Source organism: Xenopus tropicalis, chromosome 2, assembly GCF_000004195.4.
Source record: "Xenopus tropicalis strain Nigerian chromosome 2, UCB_Xtro_10.0, whole genome shotgun sequence".
Lineage (NCBI taxonomy): Eukaryota > Metazoa > Chordata > Amphibia > Anura > Pipidae > Xenopus > Xenopus tropicalis.
This window is the reverse complement of record NC_030678.2, coordinates 48,373,777-48,395,881: the sequence shown is the minus strand read 5'-3', so window position 1 is coordinate 48,395,881 and position 22,105 is coordinate 48,373,777. Positions and strand designations below refer to the sequence as shown.

Below are 22,105 nucleotides of genomic sequence, written 5' to 3'. Positions count from 1 at the left end.
TAAGCTTTATTGTAGACTGCTTTATAGTAGCCTGCTTAATGAGTGCTCTCCTCAATTCTAAACTCTTATAATTGTACATTAGGATAGCGGTATACCTGTCTGAGGATTGTAGCACTCCATCTCTGGTTCATTTCTGGCCAGTGTGCAAGAACTTTGCATTTTACTCATTAACAAATGTAATTAGGCAAGTATCTCTCCCAATCCTTCCCATCAGCAGTTCAAGCACAATGGATCTATAGCCATGAGTATGTCTGGCTTTCAGGAGGTAGGTGAAACCTTATAAATATTTTCCTGAGCTCAAATAAGACATTAGGCAATTGTACAAACACAGCACAAGATGTCTAAAACTATTTAGTTATTAGTCTTATTAGCCAATTCAGCATGTCTGTACATCACTCATGGTTTACTTCCCCTTAAGTGCAGAGATCCATAGATATAATTTACAGACTTTAAAAACTCTGTAATTTTGATTTAAAAATATAAAAGTGTCTGCATTCATGCACACTCAGGTACAATGCATGGATAAAGATTTACATGTATGTGTCTCAGTCTGATTAATATATTTGCTTATGAGTTTGACTCTTATCGTGTTTGTTCGCAAACTCAAGGACTCAGCTCGATAAAATACAAATGGATTGGTTCTCAAAGAGACGTAGCATGCCAGAGAAAAATACTTCTCCAGATCTGTTTAAAGGGACAGTATACATCTTAAATACCTTAAAATAATAAATAGGAAATTATATCCTGCTTGTTAGTTTCATGTAAAAAAGATCCATATTTTCCTCAATTTTTGCCATTATTAATTATTAATAATTATTATTAAAGCCCTAATTTGAAAGTGGGACTCTTTTCACTGACATTATCCCCTCCCCTTCCTTTATAAACAGGGAAATTTGTTCAGATCTCCCTATTTACCTCAGCACTTTATGAAGGGCTTCTCAGTGGACTAGCTAATAGTTTTATCAGCTCCTTTGAAGTTCTTTGGGATCAGGAAGGGACAGGAAGGGACAGGAAGTGATAGGTGAAATAGGCTTCATATTTTTGTTTAGTGTCAGAAATATCAGAAACCATAGATATTTTTTTTAATAACAATAGGCAAAAAGTTTGTTAAGCACAAGCCCTATTCACTTCCTGCATGTGGGGAAAGGGAACATGTATTATAGTCACCTACCACAACACTCAGAAGGAACTAGTAAGGAAAAGCCAGATGTGAAACATGGCTTTACCACATCTATAGATGATGGGGCCTAGATATGTGTTTCATTATTAGTGTATATATTTAGCTTCCAGATTTTGTGAATATTTTCCAGTTCCAGTTGTTTACGACATTCGCAGCCAACATAATATTATGTAATTGCCTACATACAATTTTAGTATTATAATAGCAACTTCATTTAAAGGGAATACTTAACCAAACACAACTTAAACATTTTGAAAAGAAAACCTATTCCAAGCAACTTTGCAATATACATCAATTAGAAAATATGCAGCCATTTCATGAATTTTAATGTAATAATATGGTTTGGAACAGTTACCTAATCCTGGCCCCCTGTTCTCCTGCTGATCTGGCTGACTACTTTGTGATTCAAAAAAAAAAATGTAACAGAGTTGACTATCCTCAGCCTGCCTTCAGTCTGCATCCTCCAAATCCCACAATTCCCTGCATATGCGATGTCAATAAGGAAAGTATCAACACAGTGCAATGCATTGTGGGTTATGTAGTTCCTGCATGCTGTCTGTAAGCTGTGGAGAAGTTGTGATAATTGATAACATCAATGTTTTCTCGTCGCGCGGCTCTTGTTTCGTGCCGCGCGCTATTGTTTCGTCGCCCGCGGCTATTATTTTGTCGCCCGCGACTATTCTTTTGACAATTTTTGGACGTGCGGCGAATTTTTTCGCGGCGAAATTTTTCATCCGTTTCGCGAAACAATCCGCCAATGGCGAAACGCGGAAATTCGCCGCGAATCCATGCCTGGCGAAACTTTTCGCCCATCACTATTCCCCTGTCCAGGATTTCAAATCATGCAGAAAGAGAAGAACTGTTTTTTTTTCAATTTTGGTTCAGAAGCCAGAGTTCCCCTTAAACCTCCCTACATGTTTACTAAGGCAATACAGAAGTAAAATGAACACACCAAATATGTAAAATAAAAGATGGCACAAAGCATGATATACAGTATACTATTGTGATGATAACAAACGCTACCATGACACTGATCTGTTGACAGGTGGGCTAACCGTATCACTTTAGCTGATGTTAGGTGAAGGCAAATTGTATTAATACATGAAAGAGAATATGATTGGTTAAATCAGAACACTGTTACAGCCCCCATGTGAAAACTCATCTAACCAAAGTCTTTTGTTATAATGATTTTTTTGGAAAAATTATACTTTTTGTTCAATAGCTTATTGCTACAAGATCTTATTAAAGGTGAAAAATGATGAAGCCTCCATAATTTGTTCTCTGGGTCAGACAATGCACACAGCAAAGCATTCATTTCAGTAAGAAGACAATTGTAGCTGTGTGCGCCGAATGAATAATTTACTGTGGCTCCATCTGTTGTATTGATTTCAGCCTTGATAGCAACAATAACTGTATTTTTATAATAGTCGGAATGATTTTTATATGTACTGTGATCTATGGTGGGATGACAATGTTTTTCCTTGTAGGGGTAGGGTGTTAAGGTCAATTATGTCCCACTTTTAAGCCTTCTCCTGCCTGTCTTATCCCAAATACTGACACTCTGGAATCCTGAATCTGATAAAACCGTTACTGTAAATACTGAAAGTATTTTAATCTATTGTATAATATACCTTATGTTAAATATATTCTAAGGTGTTTACAATCACGTATTAAATTAACGGAGGAATACATTCTGGGAAATGTATGGCCTGATTTCCTTTATTTTCATGGCAAGTTTGGTTAACAAGTCTTTAAGATCCCTTGTAAATGAATTCTACACAAGGTTAACTCTTCTCAATGATAAATTTTGGGAAACAAAGCACACCAGGGAAATATGTTTTATGTTTTATTTAGACGGGGAAAAATACTGGCAGCCTGGGAGCTTACAGAATAAGAACCAAATCAAAAACTCAAGCAATTATGGTTTGTGAAGGATCTGCATGGCAATGTGACATCAACAAGCAATGTATATAGTAATCTGAATTACAGTTAGCTAATAAGACACAGACATAAGGTCACTTTGCTTTTAGTAGTAGATACTGGTACATACTGTATCTGCTGAATTCCCCACCAAAACATATTGAAACAAAGTTTCAATAGTCTGGTTTCACCATACAGCCATTGTTATGAATATTCAAGTTCTACTCCCTGTTTCAAAAATATTTTTTGAGTCTGCTAATGGTAATGGCAGGCGGATGTTTTATTGCCCTGCTTAATCTCCTCCAGCGTGGGTGACAAAACGTCAGAAGTTACATACATTGTGTTGCGTAGTAGCTCAAAGCTGCCCCACAACATAACTTGGGCTACTACCAGAGAGTTGCATTAAAGGAGACATATTACATAAATGGGGAAAACCCTAATTTTGTAGGCAATTATGAATAATATATGGTGCTGGTTTCACTTTGGGCTAAACATTAGATGTGCATCTGTAAAAATGGCCCCTTTATTGGAGCTTTCTAAAGATCCTATCAGTTCTCTGTCCGTGTGTGAAATGAAGAGTGGGCGTGTCCTAACAGTCCCTGCCAGAAGCACAGTAGGAGGGGGAGAGCCAATCACAGCCCTGCGCTCACACAAGCACAGACAGGCTTCAGTTCCCTATCAGGTCAGCCTAGCTGCTGATTGGTTCCTATCCTACAGTGCTGTGTACTGAGGGCCGCATTCTCCCTTGCACATCCAGAGAATTCAGCCAGCAGGAAGTGGCACAGATGGGCGGGACTAGTAAGGCTTTGGTGGAATTTCTCAAAAAATCAGTTTGAAACACAACATTTTTAAGCCCATTCCTTCTATATCTAGAGGAGTATAATTCCCTGGCACATTCATAATTTTTATAGGATATGTCTCCTTTAATGCCTGTAGGAATTTCAAAGCCATACTGTCTGCCAGGCCCTAAGGGGAAACAGTCAGTTTTTCAAGTTTGGTCAAAATGTATTATAACTTAATCCCTAAATATAGGTCTGGGACAGACATGGGCAAATGCCTCCAGATGCTGTGCAGTCTGGACAGCAACCAATCAGCCACCCAATTACATAATTTTAGGGGAATGTAAAAAAAAAAGTAATGGGAAAGTTTGCCCAGTCGCAGTAACCCCCATAGCAAACAATAAGGCTTTTGCTTTTTAAACGGTTGATCAATAAATGCTACCTGCTAATTGTATTTTTATAGGTTACTGCAGCTTAGTAAATAAAAAAAAGGTAAGGGGTTATGTAATAAAAGGCATTAAGTTAACCCAGGAACGATAACCAATAGCAACCAATCAGCAGGTAGGATTTACTTGTCACACATTTGAGAGCTATCGTCTTATTGGTTGTTATGGGTTACTGCTATTGGGCCAACTTTGTGCCTTTTATTACATATGGGTGTTAGTGATTTTTATTACCCTTATTTGAATTTACTTTACCCTTTACTTTAAATGATCAGTTCCTGTTGTACCACACATGAACATTTACAAAATTTTAAGGGCATGTAAAAAAGTAATGGGAAAAATATGTGCAATGCAAATTTTTTTTTAATTTTGTGAAAAATGTTCCTTTTATACAAATTTATTATAGGTCTTTTTAGCGACCTACTGGTGAGAGGAAAACCACCAGAATGTAATATAACTTGTAACACGTAATATAACTTCTTACTGAAAAAGTCAATACAACTGTGCAATACAATTTGCATTTGTGATAACTGTATAATGGCCTTGTGACTTATGAACATTGTATTGCACAATGTAATAAAATGAAATAAAAAGTGGTGCCAGTTTCACCAACTGTCACCCAGTTTTTTACACCAGAACTTCTTATTTGATAACACGTCCTTTGCTCAGCTTAAGAAATACAGATGTAAAATCAGGCACCCTTATAAGGGAGTGCAATGGATCTATAATAATACATAATGGAAAACATTCTGGTGATGTGTAGCTTATTCTAACACTACTTTATAAGCTGAATCCTAGATTAAAACATATTTGCTTAATGAAAAAACAGATTTAATTAAACAACTTAATCTAATTTCCTGGTTGTCCCTTATTAAATTAATTTGTATTGTTATTGTTTATTTGAATATCTCCTCGTACTCCAGCAGCAATGCTGTGGTACTGAAATCTTATGTTATCCCAGTCATGTATATTTGATGGTTATTTTTATGCATACATCTATGAGAGAATGTGCTACTTAGAGAATATTACTTTAGCTCTAAGACTGTCTGTGAATCATAGAAAATGAACTGGTAATATTACCAGGGACATCATCTCCTTGGAATGAGGAAATTGGTATCCTAGTGCTGCAGATAGAAATTAGAATTCTTAAGACATAGTTCTGCATTACAAATTTCTGGGCCTGCAGTGAATCAACTTGTGACGTGCCCAAGGCAGATGTTATTTGGGCTAACCTGCCAGTAGTACTGTCTTAGGCAGATTTCACCTTACATTTTTAATATATGATGCACAGCAATGAGAATGTTTTAGTTTTAAAATTCTCAACACTTCAGCCAATTAACAGTGGCAATAGGCTGTGGCAATGTGGCAGCCTTAATTGTTTCTATAATGATGACTCCTATACCTCTTGCTCAGTACACGTATGGGATCTATTATCCAGAATGCTTGGGACCCGGGGTTTTCCAGATAAGGGATCTTTCCGTAATTTGGATCTCCATAACTTAAGTCTACTAAAAATTATTTAACTATTGAATAAACCCCATAGGATTGTTTTGCCTCCAATAAGGATCAATTATATCTTAGTTAGAATCAAGTACAATGTACTGTTTTCTAATTACATAAAAAAAAATGAAATTTTTTAAAAATTAGAATTATTTGCTTATAATGGAGTCTATGAGAGACGGCCTTTCCGTAATTCAGAACTTTCTGGATAACGGGTTTCCAGATAAGGGATCCCATACCTGTCTATGGTTTTGATGTAACTGAAGTCATGATGCCATGGTTGCTTGGACCATTAGTTCTATATTGTGTTTATATTGGTAGAATCCAATATCAGCAACAACTATAGTACATACCTCACAGTATGTCTGTCTGTCTGTAAAAGCTTAAAGCAGCCATCAAAGATTCCTCATCTAGCTGTATTTTTCCTTTACCTAGACTAAGAGGGACATTTACTAACGTTCATATTTAGTTTTTTTCACGATTCCTATTTTTTTGTACAAAATTATGATTTTTCCCAGAAAAATACACAATTCCCCTCCCAAACATGCCGGTGTATTAAAAGAAGGATCAGGAACTAAGGTACAGCAGACCCCACGGTCCGGGCCCCCCTGCAACCGCGGGGTCTACTGTATATGTAGTTATGCCACTGTATTACACAAACCAATTTGCTTTGTTTTTTAAGCAGACCCTATCATTTTAGTCAGCCCTGAAACTGTTTTGTTGTTACTAATAACACTAATTCTAATCCGGCAAATTCTCTCTATGTTTTACATGTATGTACAACTAATCAGCAAACACGCCTTTGTTGTTTTAGTTCATTATTACAGGGAATGTCTTTAAGGCTGAGAAGAATGTAGCAAGAATAGCAACATTTAAATGAATGTGGCACCAAAAATGGTTTCGCTCCCTATTCCCCTATAGTGAATAGAACGGAGAAATAATTTCTTGTATCAATATGTTGCTATATAAGATAATCATTTTCCTCTTTTCTACTCCATTCTTAAAGAAGGACCCCAGACTAAACGCAAAACAATAATATGTAGAATCAAGAAAATGTAGTTCTAAACAACTTTCCATTATATTTTAATTTGTAAATGTAATTGCTACTAAAGGCAATATCTTTCTGGTCCAGACGACAGGTATCATGGAAACAATATAGCAAATGTCATATCTCCTCCAACAAATCCTCAGTTTTCACGCAATCCCAAGTACACATCTGTTATTCTCATACACAGGTCTGTGAATCCCAGAACCCTATGGGAGTGTGGAGGAGTACTATTTCCTGCATATTGAAAATCTGTAACTTATTTTTTAAGGGAAAGAACTAAACACATATGCCCATAGTGAATGCTAATGCACCCACACTGTGTGGGAGCTCCTGAAGTGGGCAGTCATGTTGGGACACATGTATGCAGATTTGTATGACCAAACATGTCCACCTCCGCCAGAAGCGCTAGTGAGGGGCATTGTTTTCCCCAACCAGATTGCAAGCTCTATTAGCCCACATGACCAGTGCTATGATAGGTGCACTTTAATCATATCAATGACTCTGCAATGATTCTAACAGCAGGTTCTAGATACAATCTCAGACTACTGCTGACTGAATAGTTATTGAAAATTGTTATTGTAAAATCTCAGCCAACAGGAATGCTGCTTTGAGAAAAAGAAAAAATATGTAACCATATAATAACACTTCCTTTAGAAAGCACAAGTGACAACCACATTCTTAATATTACAGTAAATCTTGTAATAACTTCATCTCAAATATTTTTTTATTTCACTATTTATTGCACACTGTTTTCAAGCAGAGACACAAACCTCTATTTTCAATTATTACGTTTATTTAACTTGGATTTTGCAAGAAGACAAGGAGCCAGCTAATGCCAATCTAAACAGACCTAACATTGGTAACCAGACACCACATTTACCTATAATTGTGTCGCAAGAGGAATAGCTAGGAGCCTCTGTAGAAACATTCTCCGACTGTTTAGTAAATAGTTCAGTTTTCACTCTGCTACTGGTTTTATTCGGAACTATTTCTTATGGAATAGAAATCATTTGGGAATCTCCTTCCCTGACAGATCCCTGATAGTTCTCCTTTACATGCTCCACTGCATTTTAGATTGCCCATTGCAAGAACATATTGAAACTGGCTATCAAACAAAACAACACTGTCATTCTTATGCTTAGGGACAGATTTCAGTGTCATTTTTCTCACTGCACCCTTTTTCTGTCCAAACATTTGCAAACTGTAATACAGAATGATAAATGGTAAGGTATTTAAAGGTGAGAGAACATTCATTTGACACATGTCATTGGATTTTCAGTCCAGGGCTCAAAATCAGGCATTTCAGTCTAAATTTTTTAATGGAATGTACAGCCTGCAGGCTTGAAAATGTTACAGCATTCATTAACTAGAATGCTTGGGACTTGGGGTTTCCAGATAAGGGATCTTTCTGTAGTTTGCATCTCCATTCTTTCAATCTACTAAAAAATATTTTAAACATTAAATAAACCCAAAAGGATTGTTTTTCCTCCGTTAAGGATGAATTATATCTTAGTCAGGACCAAGTACAAGGTACTGTTTTAAGATTACAGAGAAAAAGAAAACCATTTTTTAAATGTAAATTATTTGATGAAAATGGAGTCTACAGAAGATGGCTGTCCTCTAATTTGGAGATTTCTGGATAATGCGTTTCCAGATAACGGATCTGATATCGGTACTGTATTTGTGTTATTTCCTATGTCTAGCAGCCCTATGCACGCAAATCCTATATAATTTAGCTTCGTGTTTCTCCATTATTAGAGTAGATTAAACATCTGGCCACACACCTACCAATAAATCATTTAAAGCAAGTTTTGGTGGGTACATGGTAGCCCAAAGATCCTGACCAATCTATGGATATTGGTCAGGTTTTAAGATGTTCCAGCTGTCAATTCAACAGGAGAACAACAAAGAAGTCCAGTACAGTATCTGTCCATTCTTGAGATACCACATAAGATCAGCCCGTGCATGGCTGCCTTTACTCAGGTGCAACTGGAACTTATCCCACATAGCAATCAGCACCAAGCACCAGTGTCAGACTGGCCCACCAGGATACCAGGAAAACTCCCGGTGGGCCCTCTTGCTTCTAACTATTTAGCCAATTTCATGGTCATTCCCTATTTCTTGATAGATGGAATAGAGTATAGTATGTAAAGAAAAGAGACTGGAGTAATACAGAGTCTAAAGGAGGAGAGGAGGAATTCAAGTTTTGAGAGTGGGCCCCTGCCTTTTCAGTCCGACACTGTAATGGACCAAGAATCAGCAGAAGACTTATGTACGGAGATAGGATGGCAATTGGCAATGGTTTTCACTACTTTAATTTCCTGTAAGAAAAGCGACTGCGTTAAATGACATTCCTGAAAATTCTATGCTACCTACTTTGTACATGCAACACCCCAACACAACGCAACAGCACAAACTTTGTGTCAGATGGCAAATCTTTCATGTCTTTTTTGTCTGTTCCATTATATTTTGGTCCATGCAAATACATCCAACACGCAGGATGCCTTTTGTCTGTCCGACACCACCCTACAAAATCTCCCTGGAGTTTAGCCCTTAGAGAGAACCTGCATGCGTTTTTGTGACTGAGAAAGACACAGCGAGACACGCAGTATGATTCAGCATTGGTATGTTTTATGTGTGCAGGTGCTTGAAAGAAGGAGACAGCTTGCATGATTGTTAGTCTATGTGTTATAAACAGAAAGAGAAACATTTTGAGTTAGAGGAATTGAGTCATGAATATGCTAAATACTGCGCATTTAAGTGTGTTGGTGAGCTGACAGGTGCAGCAGTCCCAACTTCTAAAGAGCGACAATGGCAGTGCACTTGCACTAATAATAACTCTGACATTTTGAAAAAATGTTTGTAAACATTTCAACATTATATAGAATAGACCATGATAATGAGATGTATTTACATTGACTAATGCGCCGCTACTGGCAATCTGAGAAAAAAAATAGGCTGCCCCTAGATACAGTGGATACAGCAGTGGATACTGCTTGAAAAGCAAATTCAAGCATACATAACAGGTTATAAGTTAAAGAGCTTCAAATAAACAAATTAGTATTAAATGGCCCACCAGGATTGACCAACTTGTCATTTTTGCTGCAAAATGGTTTCTAGTGACCTGTGTGTGCAAGGTAATCACATCACAAAGCTACTATTATTAAATGGACTTGTCATTCCTGTGAGTACATGCTGGCCCCTGGTTACAGATTCTCTGGTGAGCACAATTTTTGAGCAATATATAACCACACATGTGGATGGTAGAAAAAAAGATCTGACTATAAAAGTGTGGCCCTGGCTGAACACATACAAACACTGACAGGGTCATGTAGTGCAGACTATTAACTCTAAAGCAGTTGCACCAAATTTTGATGCTCCTTAAACAACAACATTGGGTTGTCTACACAAACTGATTTCAGATGTAAGAAAACCAGCCAACCTGATTACTCTCAATGCAGCCACTGTGAGTAGCGTTCATTTAGCTGTTGGGCAAAAATCCAATAAATACAGGTATAGGACCCATTATCCAGAATGCTCGGGACCAAGGGTATTCCGGATAAGGGGTCTTTCCATAATTTGGATCTCAATACCTTAAGTCTACTAAAAAATCAATAAAACATTAATTAAACCCAATAGGATTGTTTTGCATCCAATAAGGATTATTTATATCTTTGTTGGGATCAATTACAAGGTTCTGTTTTATTTCTACATAGAAAAAGGAAATCAGTTTTAAAATTCTGAATTATTTGATTAAAATGGAGTCTATGGGAGACAGGCATTCCGTAATTCGGAGCTTTCTGGATAACGGGTTTCCGGATAAGGGGTCCGATACCTGTATCTAATATTAACTAAAGGATATAAAAGTCTCCAAAAAATGTTGCAATTTTCTTCATCCATGTTTTCACATAATAAAAGGAAATGTAATTCTAAGCAACTTTCCAATACACATTCATCAAATATTTTTAGTTGTTTTAAAGTTCTTTAAATTTTACTAGGAAGGGAGTAAGGTAGAAGCCATATGTCCTTCAGGTCTGTTAATTTAAAAAATAATAATAATAATTGTTTGTGACCAATTTTAATGTGTAGCTTCAGCTTCATTATTTCAGGAGTCAGAGCCAGTAGTACAGAGAATATAAAGCCGTAAGGAAATATAAAGCAGAGAATATAAGCCAGACAGACACTGCTCTCAACAGCAACTACATTTACAAAACCATTAAAACTTATTCATTTTTACATATTTGAAAGTTACATTTTCTTTCTGTTGCACTAGTTAATGGCACTAATTTAAACCTTGAGTTTGTTGTTAAGGCTACCTGTTTTCTCTGGGGGTGGGGAATAATCTTGTTATTTGTGAAACCCCCAAGTACAAATGGACTTTACCCCCAGCCTGTAGTGCAACATGACTCCTGCCAAGCAGATTGGCTGCTTAGCTAAACTAAGTGATGTGTTTGCACAGCCTGACAAAAGCCAAACAAGTGCTTCACTTAAAAGAAAAAGTGCAGATATCCTGCTGATAGCTATTTTTCATATGCTGAAAACTTTTCCTTTTAGAAACAAAACAAAAACTTACCAACAAGCTCTTTAGGAAATCCATCATCTTCCCAGAATAAGTCCCAGAGCAAGTGATTTGAGAAGCCAGGGAATGGTGCCTGGAGGGCCGGCAGGCTGAGATACTCCAAGCATACGCCTGAGCACACTACCTTGCTACCTTTCCCATGCAACTGCAGCAGGACTGACATTAAACAAGTTGAAAAGGGTGGGTCGACTGCCAAGTCTAATCACAAGAAACAGGTTGTGCAGGAAGTAGATTTTAGTGAATAAAAAAAAAAATCACATGGATTTGGCTTTAAGTCTAAGTCAATTGTTATGTGTTAATGGAGCATCAGCACATTCCAAGCAGCGTCTGCAGGACTCAGACATGACATCGGTATGGCAAAGTAATGTTGGTGTTCTGGCCAGGCATTCTTCAACAGGATACATCAGGGAAGCAGACAATTTCACTGCTAATGTTTAAATGACTTTCAGTGGTATTTTCTTAGCATTAGCCAGCAAGACAAAATATGTGTCTCTTTTCATATGATTCCTACTTACTGTAATGGAAGTTATTTTCAGCAGCGTAACAGCAAAATAATAATTTCTTTCATTTTGCAAAAAAAATGTTTTTGCACCCCACCCCCCCTCCACACCCACACCAGCACGCAAGCTGGAAAAGAAAAAATAATAATAATTCAATATGAACACATGGCATTCTGAGTGACTGCCAGGAGTTATAGGTATTGGACCTGTTAGCCTATATGCTCTGGACCAGGGATTTTCTGTAATTTGGATCGCCATACTTTAAACGAGAAGGAAAGCCTAAATCACTTGGGGTGCCAAAATGTTAGGCACCCCCAAGTGACTTTAATCGCTTACCTTGTACCCCGGGCTGGGGCCCCTGTTAAGAGAGAACAGCGCCAGCCCGGGGTAGCAGCGAGCGCTTCCTCCTTCCGCGTTGGCGCGCTTGCGCATGTGCAGTAGACACAAACAAAGAAGTCGGCTTTTTACTCTACTGCGCATGCGCTGGCTCGGGGATTTCGCAGCAGAAAAAACGCGGAAGGAGGAAGCGCTCGCTCCAGGTACCCCGGGTAAAAGGGCTTTTTCTTTTTTTTTAATTAAAACATTAAAAAAAAATCATTAGGATTGTTTTGCCTCCAATAATGATTTATTATCATTGGGATCAAGTATAGGTCTGAATTATTTGAGTCTATGGGAGACAGCCTTCTTGATAACTGATCCCATACCCGTACTTGAAATCAACTGCCTTTACACTGAATGGGAAGCATTGTTTAGCATTTCCCTTTCTTTCGTTATGCAAACATTTTTGGGTGGAGTTCACCTTTATGTATAATAGCACATTGGGAAGCTTTTGCCATTTGATCTCCCCATGCCTTTTGTAAGCTAAAAATGTGCCACCAAAATGCCCATAAACACACCAGAATGGGATATTTGATTACTTTTGGAAAGTGCACTTCTGCAACAATGGGGACAATGGACAGTGATTGTTGTTTTTTTTTTTTTGAGGCCCATGTTGCGGGCGAATAATCTCCCCCATATGACATCCCACCGGTGAAAATGTAAATCACCGGTGGGATGGCATACGCAGCGGCACGATCGCCGAAGTTGCCTTTCGAGGCAACTTCGGCGATTTCCGCAAATCGCGGCACCATGTATGCCATCCCACCGGCGATTTACATTTTCGCCGGTGGGATGTCATATCAGGGAGATTAGTCGCCCACAACATGGGAGATTTGTCGCGGGCGACTAATCTCCCTCGTGTGCCAGAGCCCTAAAGGTTGGAAAAAAATCTAAAATGCAGAATGCCTGGAAAATTGCTACTGGACCATAACCCGAAAAATATAATAAGCCCAAGGGGAAACCCATTTGATCTCTTTATTATTTAATTCATCATTGCAACAGAGTACAGTAGGTAATATTTAGGAAGACCCAGCATGCATTCAACTATATGCCCCAGATGGGACTATAAGTAAACCAGTTGGTACTACAATTGTCCTGCACTGCATCCAAAGTAAAAGGTAGTAACTAAAAGCCAAAATACTGGAACCCATATACAGTACACAGTGCTTAACAAAACACTGGACTAAAACACTGATGTTACAAATTGTAACAACTTCTCCACAGATTACAGACAGCATGCAGGAACTACATAACCCACAATGCATTCCAGAGTGACTCAATGATGTTACTTTCCTTATTGGCATCACGTATTCAGGGAATTGTGGGATTTGGAAGATTCAGACTGAAGGCATGCTGAAAGTAGTCAGCAAGATCAACAGGAGAACAGGGGGCCAGATTTAGGTAAATGTTCCAAACCATATTATTACTGTGTGTACTGTGTGTGTATGTGAGAAGTGCATTGTGACACCTGAAAAACAGACACCAAAGGGAAAGTGAATTTTCAGGAGCAACAGTATAAGGTTTTCTTCTTGCCTTCAAAGGGGATTAAATACTGTAGCTATTAATAGAAATAGTTGTAAAAAGTAATTTACTAAGAAGTAGGGGGGTAAGGGAGGCTTAGCGGGGGCCCTGCACCCCCCAGTCTGACCCTATATACAGGTATAAGACCTATTATGCAGAATGCTTTTGACCTGGGGCTTTCCAGAAAAGGGATCTTTCCATAATTTGGATCACTATACCGTCTGCTAAAAATCATTTAAACGATTATTAAACCCAATAGGATTGTTTTGCCTCCAGTAAGAATTAATTATATCTTAGTTGGGATCAAGTACAAGTTACTGTTTTATTATTGCAGAGAAATAGGAAATCATTATTAAAATTAGAAGTATTTGCTCAAAATGGAGATGACCTTATCGAATTTGGAGCTTTCTGGGTAATGGGTTTCTGGATTAGAAATCTCATACCAGTACACATATACCATAGGTATTTCTCATTAGACTTGTGAGGTTGTGATTTATTGTGCAAAGAATATGTTGTTAACATTCCCTGCAAACATCACTAGTATGATCACTGCTGATATTGTTGCCTGCAGGACATTATTAAGCTTATTTCTGCTACTGCTTGTAGCAGCTAAAATATTTTGGGTGTGCAATTCTGTAACCTTATTGTCACTCCAAGGTAGAATATATGGAAGACAAGCCCTACTTCTAAATGTGGTGTATAATATCTTTATCAGGCCAACCACAACCTCAGCAAACATAATTGTGGGATGCAAAGAATTTATTGCCATAGCCAGATCATTGTACTTTCTGTAAAAGCTGTTTTTTTTATTTGTTCATTCAAGTGAATGTAAGCTGTTTAACCAGTTTGTAAAACTGACCACAAAGCTTGGATAAAATAGGTGTGACATTTAATACACTGCCCATTTGTATAATTAAGAGCTGAGCACCTTTATTATAATTGGCAAAAGCACCTATGTTGGCACCGCCTGCCATTATTTCCCTCCTTCTTTGTACTTATCTACTCTGGAATTCAAGCATGATAAAACCTAAATGAGCTGCTTACTCTTTTAAAGGAATTGTTCATTTCTAAATTAACTTTTAGTATATTGCGGAGAGTGCTATTGTAAAACAATTTGCAATTGGTCTTCATTTTTTATTGTGTGGTTTTTAAATGATTTAGCTTTTTGTTTATCTGATTCAAAAGATACTGTAAGTAGTATAGTAGTATATAGTTATTTAGCATGTATGTACTGAAAAACTAACATATTGCCCAGAAGCTTATGAACCAGTTTGTCATACATCTTCGGTTGCACAGTAAAATATGACATATTACTATATTACATAGTATTTACTCATAATACAAATCATTGTTTCACAACAATCCCACAAATCTGGTTTGAATCCCAGATTTAAAACAGTTTTTCTAATGGTACCACCATTATGCAAGACGCATTAAGGCTTGACAAAGGGACTCCTCAATTGACCCTTCGCCTTGAGGCACCCCACTGAACCCCCTTGTTACATACCTTTATGAAACACCAGGAGACAGAGGTGGAGAAAATGGCCACAGCAATTATTCACATTTTATCAAATAAATAGGACCTTGCCAGCTTAACCCAAGGCAATATTCTAAAGCCATAATTCCATAAGAGGTCGCTACTATGCTCAGCTGTATTAGGCAGCCTCTGCCTACAGACAGTATGGCCCAAAACTCTGCTACCAGCAGGAGTTGCATCTCCCACCATGAGAGAAGTTCAGCAGCCCTCCTGCCAGTCCTGAATCTGCAGTGTCTTAATGATAGGAACTCCAAGCAGGCTGTCAACTAGCACAAGCAGTAGTAGCATCTGTATCTATCAATCCACCCTGCAGTCACAGGAAAGAACCTCCTTTGTCACTCTGCTAAAATTACCTGTGCAGTACTCTGGCAAGTTCTTACCACTGCTGTGACAAATAAAACGTAAAATACATTATCATATATCCACTGTTTTGATTCAGAGGAAGGCAAAAAACCCAACCTGAAGCTAGTGCCAATTATACCTCAAGAGAGAAAATATTCCTTCCTGACCCCCTTGGCGATGGGAAACATTCCCTGGATCAAGCAATTGTAGTTAACATGAATTAAATGCTGACTCTCAAGTTTATACCGTATAAAGATACAGAAAGCACAATATAACAATGCATTCAGGAAAACATTCACATACCGTTAATATGATAGATAAATAATATGAAAACAAGAAGAAGAGAAACTCCTGACATTTTGCAAAATATGCAAAAAGGGAGAGGGTGTGTGAGAGGAAGTGAGTGCTTCTTTTTCTGACATCACATCCCTCTTTTTCTCCGCCCCCCAGGCCAGCCTTCTCCTGCCTTAACTCTCTCCTTCTAACCTAATCACAGTTGAACCTAGTTCTGCCAATCTCTAAACATAAACCAGTGTAATCTGGCTGCTGGTTATTCAGATCCATTGTCCTGCAGCCCCTGTGCTTTTAGCTCCAGGGCTTTTCTTTCTTAACACCACTTTATGCCAAACATACGCTGTTTTATCAGTTATAAAGAAAAGCAAAGTATATTGGATTCAGATGAAAAGTAGCACTAAAACTGTGATGGAATCAGTAGTCTGTCACACTTTAAGATGCCCAATTAAATGTAACTACTCCAAAGACAATGTACTGATCCGATGAAATGTATGTTCAGCATTTACAATACTCGGTTGACTGTATAGGCGATTGCTGTACTTTGTTTGGCAGGATGAATGTTATTAGTATAGACTTCAGCACATGCAGTTATTTTTACTGTTTCTCTACATATGTATGAGTAGCAAACATAAATGCTCTGTGTCACAGCACTGCCAGTGGTGAACCATAATATAATCTTGTTGTGTAATAATTTAAAGGTCATGTGAAAAGTCATGGAGTACGTTGGACCCACAATGTAAATTACAGTAACTCTCACTTCTTTCCCCAAATGTCTATCCAGTCTGAGGCAGGCATTCTGGATATTTGTAATTATTTTTTGCATTTCAATGTGCATAAATATTTATATACATATATATATAATATGTACACTTGTCTGGAAATGTCCCAGTAAACTTGGACCCTAAGACTGGCATCCATGAGCTTGTCTGCTGGCACTATATTGGTCCTAAATATTGGTCCTAGTTGCAGTAAATGTCCTGATCTAATTTGTCAGCAGTAATCCAGATGATCACAGAAATATAAGTAAAACAAGTACAATCTGTTTGGTCCAGCCCTGATTTTCAGGTCCACTGGCCCCAGATCCAAAGGGGTCTTATTGGTAGCTGTAGGTACTAAATTCAATTCCAGCCAATGCACTGGGATGCAAGGGATTTGTATGTTCTCCCCGTGTCTGCATGGGTTCCCTCCCACACACCGAAAACATACAGGCAGGATGGCTTCTGACTAAATTGACCATAGTGTGAATGTGATTGTAAGCTCCTCTGGGGAAGGGAGAGATGTAAATGATGATTAATCTCTGTAAAGCACTGAACAAATATGTTGGCGCTATATAAATAACTGGAAATAAACCAACATGTGTGATGGAGTTTGCATGATTCCAGGCATAATTAGGGTATTTGGGCCTATACAGAATGGCAGATCAGTAAAAGCAAATATTATCCTGTTTATGTAAAGCTTTAAACAATCATCTTAGAATTTAGTCAAGTTACGCATTATAATAATAGAATAACATTCTTCTGAATCCTCATATTCATTTTCCATTTTATCTGATGCCTGCATGCACACAGCCTCGCTGGAAAGAAATTACAAACCAGACTGTCAATCATGAATACTGATTTCTTAATAGAAAAATATTTGCCCACCAACTGTTTTACTGATAATAAGTACATCTATGTTGTTGCATCTAGAACTGCCCAAATAATTTATAGCCATCCCACCACCTTTAGAGAATAGGCTTTCATCACAGTAATTTGTCTCCTGATTCTGCAATAATGAAACTATATCTTGCTCTCAGCAGAACAGAGGGGTAGTAGAAATAATAATCTCTTTGCCAACCGCCTGCCTTCAGCTTTTGTAAAACTCTCTGCTATCTATAGGAAGCATCTATCAAGTTTATTGTTTATCTGTAAAATGAGCCACTTTCTTGATTGGACAGGAGGATAATATCTTCTGGCACAACTTCCTCAGTAAAGCAGCTAATATAATGACAATAAAAAGGAGACAAAGATGATGGCATTGCTTTATACCCTATGGTGTTTCTAATTGAACTGAGGATACTGCAGATTCTGAATGAACAAAGTTTTATTCTTGCCAATTAAAACATTCAGGATACATAATTAACAACCACAATATCTTAGCCTATATTTGAGCTTTTGTAGCTATTTGAATTGTAGTAAATAATTTACCTAAAGTAGCCACTCTATTGCAAAACAGGGACCTGCTTCTTGTGGCCAAATGAATAAAACCAAATTGCCCACTTTGAGCACAGAACGAGAAAAATGGCCTTACAGCAAAACAGGAGATTAGACCTAATCCAGACAAATTGTTGCCTGTTATTGCCATTTTAAGGTTTCTATTGACAAATAATATTCCATTGTTTGCTGTTAGTTAAAGCTATATTGTGCAGAGGAAATGTAATCACAAGTGCTGAGTCTCCTCTGTTTCTTGTAATCCACAGAGATCAGACATTTACTTTCATCATACTGTAGATTACCAAAAATTGTCTGCTGTAGGTTACTATACCTGGAACAAAGCAGTTGTTCTTTACATTTTGGGCATTACCTTATTTCTATCTGTTATTCTGTATAAATATACATTTTTGCCCTATATGTGCAGACATGGTAGCAAAGACGAACAGCAAATATAAGTATCTTACTCATACAAAATATCAAAAATTCACTGGTACAGGTGAGGTCCAGTTGCACCACGAGCTTGAGCAAAGGTTGCTGATAATGGGCAAAATTTGACTGGTGGGCCACCACTGCCCCAAGAAATTAGTGATAGAATAGCCCACACGCACGTGAAGTACTATACAGTAAGGTGAGCAGTGAATAAATGGTCTGCACTTACTGAAGTAGACAGGATGCCCAAATGTTCTGCCCTGGACCAACATCCCTGGGGGGCAAAACAAAAATGGTGATGCCATAAGAAAAAAGGCAAAGGAATGACAATAACCATACTGTAGAACTCTATGATTGAAATGAAAGGTCTGCGGGATGCTTCTGTCAAAAGTTATCCCAGGGGAAAGGTGGGATAGTGGGCCCCCTATCCTTGTGGGCCCCAGACAAATGCCCCTTTTGCCAATTTATTAAAATCGTCCTGGATGTCTATGGCAAGGATGGGTAGCTATGACTGGGCACATTATTAATGGGAGCCGTGATCAATTGAGCAACACTGAAAAAAAGTAACACTAAGCTCTGATAATGAACCTCTATAATGTTATTTTGTATTTATGTCATGGGGTTTATTTTGTGTATAAATATTTATGCTGCAACATTGTGGGACCATATGCAGCCATAGCCTGTACTGATGCAATTTAATGTCTCCAAGCATCCTCTATCAACCACTGGCCTTTACTTTAATTAACATCTGATAGATTTTTGTTTATGGCCAATCCTAGATTTGCTTTATGGCAGCTACTGAGCCTTAAGACAAACAAGGAAGCAAATGAAATCACTGCTGTTTGTTTACCGGCAGCTCAGTCCTCATGGTGCATTTTCCTGATGCAATAAAGAATTTTTCTTATTGAGCTGATATAAAATCTTTAACCACACACTAAATATAGCTCTGGATGCGATTTCAAAAGAGCATTCCAGACAAACAACAACAACAAAAAGGAGCAGACAGCTTTAACCAGTCTGAAAGATAGATGATGTAGATGATCCCTGGAATTACTGCCACGTCAAAGGTGGTGGTAATTTTAAGGTAAGGGTTAAATGAATGTTCCACGGAGAGAGCCAACGGGCATAACTATGCACACTTCATATGTTTTCCCTAGGGCTTCACCTATGGATAAACTGCTTAAGGCCTGTGTTCTGTACATGTTCCTGTAATAAAACCCATAGGGGTCAATTATGTTTGCAAGTGCAGATCCAAGTGCAATTGCCATGTTCTTCATTTGCACCAAATACACCAAATCCAGGATTCGGTTTGGGATTTGGCCTTTCCAGCAGGATTCAGATTTGGCTGAATCCATACCTCCCAACATTTGAAAAATGAAAAGAGGGACAAAAAGATTTGGCGTGCGCAGCGCGCAATTTTTTTTGACCATGCCCACTTTTGTGGCCACGCCCCAATTACCACACCCCAATTACCACACCCCATTTTTAAAATTCATTTTTTATATAGTTGAAATAGTGCCCCCAATGGCCCAATAGACAGTACCCCCCATACACAGTGCCCCCATACACAGTGCCCCATTTGCCCCCATAGACATTACCCCCCATAGACAGTGCCCCCAATTGACCCCATAGACAGTAGCCCCCATACACAGTGCCCCCATAGAAAGTACCCCCCATACATAATGCCCCATAGACAGTGCCCCCATAGACAGTGCCCCCAATTGCCCCCATAGTAAGTACCCCCCATACACAGTGCCCCCATACATAGTAGCCCCCAATTGCCCCCCTAGAGAGTACCTCCAATACACAGTACCCCCCATAGACGCTGCTTCTTGTGGCCCCTGCTCCTTATGCGGCTCCTTCTATGGCGACGACAGGCCCTTTTATAAGGTTGCGCCCCGTGCGTACGTGTTATTGAACTATCCAGGACAGTGGGATGTGCTGTAAAAACCAGGAAAGCGGGACAGTTGGGGGGTATGGCTGAATCCAAGTGTCTGAACAAAACCAAATCAGAATCCTTAAAATCACGTGGCTTTTGGTCACGTGAACACAGAAGAAAATTTGGTTCTGTATTTGGCCAAATCTTTTTGGGTTTTGGTCCTAATTTCATTGCAAACTGGATGCAACAGTGTGGAAGTCTATCTGCCATCATTCCTGTGTTCAGTATATGAGTGGTGTCTGCATGTGATTCTTTAGACGCAAGTGCACTGCTCCTGTTGCTGCTGTTGACTGGTCAGGTGGTGGCAACTCCAGGGTTCCCCTGCGTCAAAATTAACCCTGCATCAAGAGGCACAGGTGCTCCATATGGAGTGTGCAAAGAACACATTTTGATGCAAGTACCTTAAAAGAATGAGGTTTAATGTGCAACTGACTTCAGGAAAAGTTGCTGGTGCGGAACTGCACTTGAGGTCTTAAATGACCCGTTATGCTTTTCATATTATACTCAACGTGGTAGCTTCTGTGTGTGCATGCATTGTTTTGGAATGTTCATTTTGAAAAGTCAATATTAAGAAGCAGACAATGATGAACTAATTACAGATTTTATACAGGTTAACCAGATATTAAATACACATCCCATGGAGACACCAAAGAGGTTAATAGGACAAACTGCTAAAAAAATTTTAGAGGCACCTAAACACACACATATCTAATATAGTGTAATACTGTATGCAGTAATGTGCAGCAGAATGTTTGCTATTCAGGTAAGGAATTAGCTCTAAAGTCTGCTGACTAATTTTTTTGCTTCTAAATAGAAATCCCTACAGCTTTGTAACTTGAGCAGGAACATTAGGTCTGCTCTAAAGGAATCATCAGCTGCCTGCATCCAATTGTGCTCTATTTAGCTGCCTTTGAGACTATGTTCCCAACAATTCAGATGGTTGTAGAGTTCAATGTACAGAAGCAGAGTATATAAAGGGAAGATATCTGCGGCTTCTGAATGTGGTTTCCTGCAATAAGATAGAGCAACATAGCCCATTGTATGGTTTGTTCTTAGTGTATTTTCATTTCAACAAGCAAAGCTGTGCCTTTACTACCTATTTTCCATGGATAAAATAGCAATTATGGGGCACAATGCTTTCGAGTTTAGCAACTTTCCCAAATGAGTTGTACCAAAGACGTGGGAAATCTAGTACTCTGATGTCTCACTTAGCATGGTCTTTACACAAACCTTCTACTCATGTAGGCCTGGTTCAGAGACCTGGAAATCATAGCAATGTATAGCAATGTGCCTTTTACAATTAAAAAAACCTGTCTGAAAATCCCCAGCTGAAAAGAATTTAATACAGCATTTGCAAAGCCACACAGTCCTGTTGCAGAAAAACAGGTTTCAAAAGTTACATCAAGCACTTTTTTAAGCTTGACACATCATTAGGAGTGCAGTACAGTCCTCTTTGCTGTGTATGTGTTGCATCTTCTGCAACACATACCAGTAGTTACTACATGAAATCTCCTACTAGTGATA

The 22,105-nt window shown here is 38.4% G+C and overlaps 1 protein-coding gene across 5 annotated transcripts in view; it reads right to left on the bottom strand.

Annotated features, from left to right (window-relative positions):
• Positions 1-22,105, bottom strand: part of rap1gap2 (RAP1 GTPase activating protein 2) — a 296,773-nt gene that overhangs the window by 67,637 nt on the left and 207,031 nt on the right. The window contains exon 1 of one of the 5 annotated variants that reach the window (XM_012957583.3): positions 11,444-11,644. The exons of the other annotated variants lie outside the window; for them this stretch is intronic. Coding sequence (XP_012813037.1) covers positions 11,444-11,470 — 27 coding nt within the window. The 5' untranslated portion in view covers positions 11,471-11,644. Of the gene's footprint in view, positions 1-11,443; positions 11,645-22,105 lie in introns of those variants that run through there. 5 annotated transcript variants of the gene reach the window in all.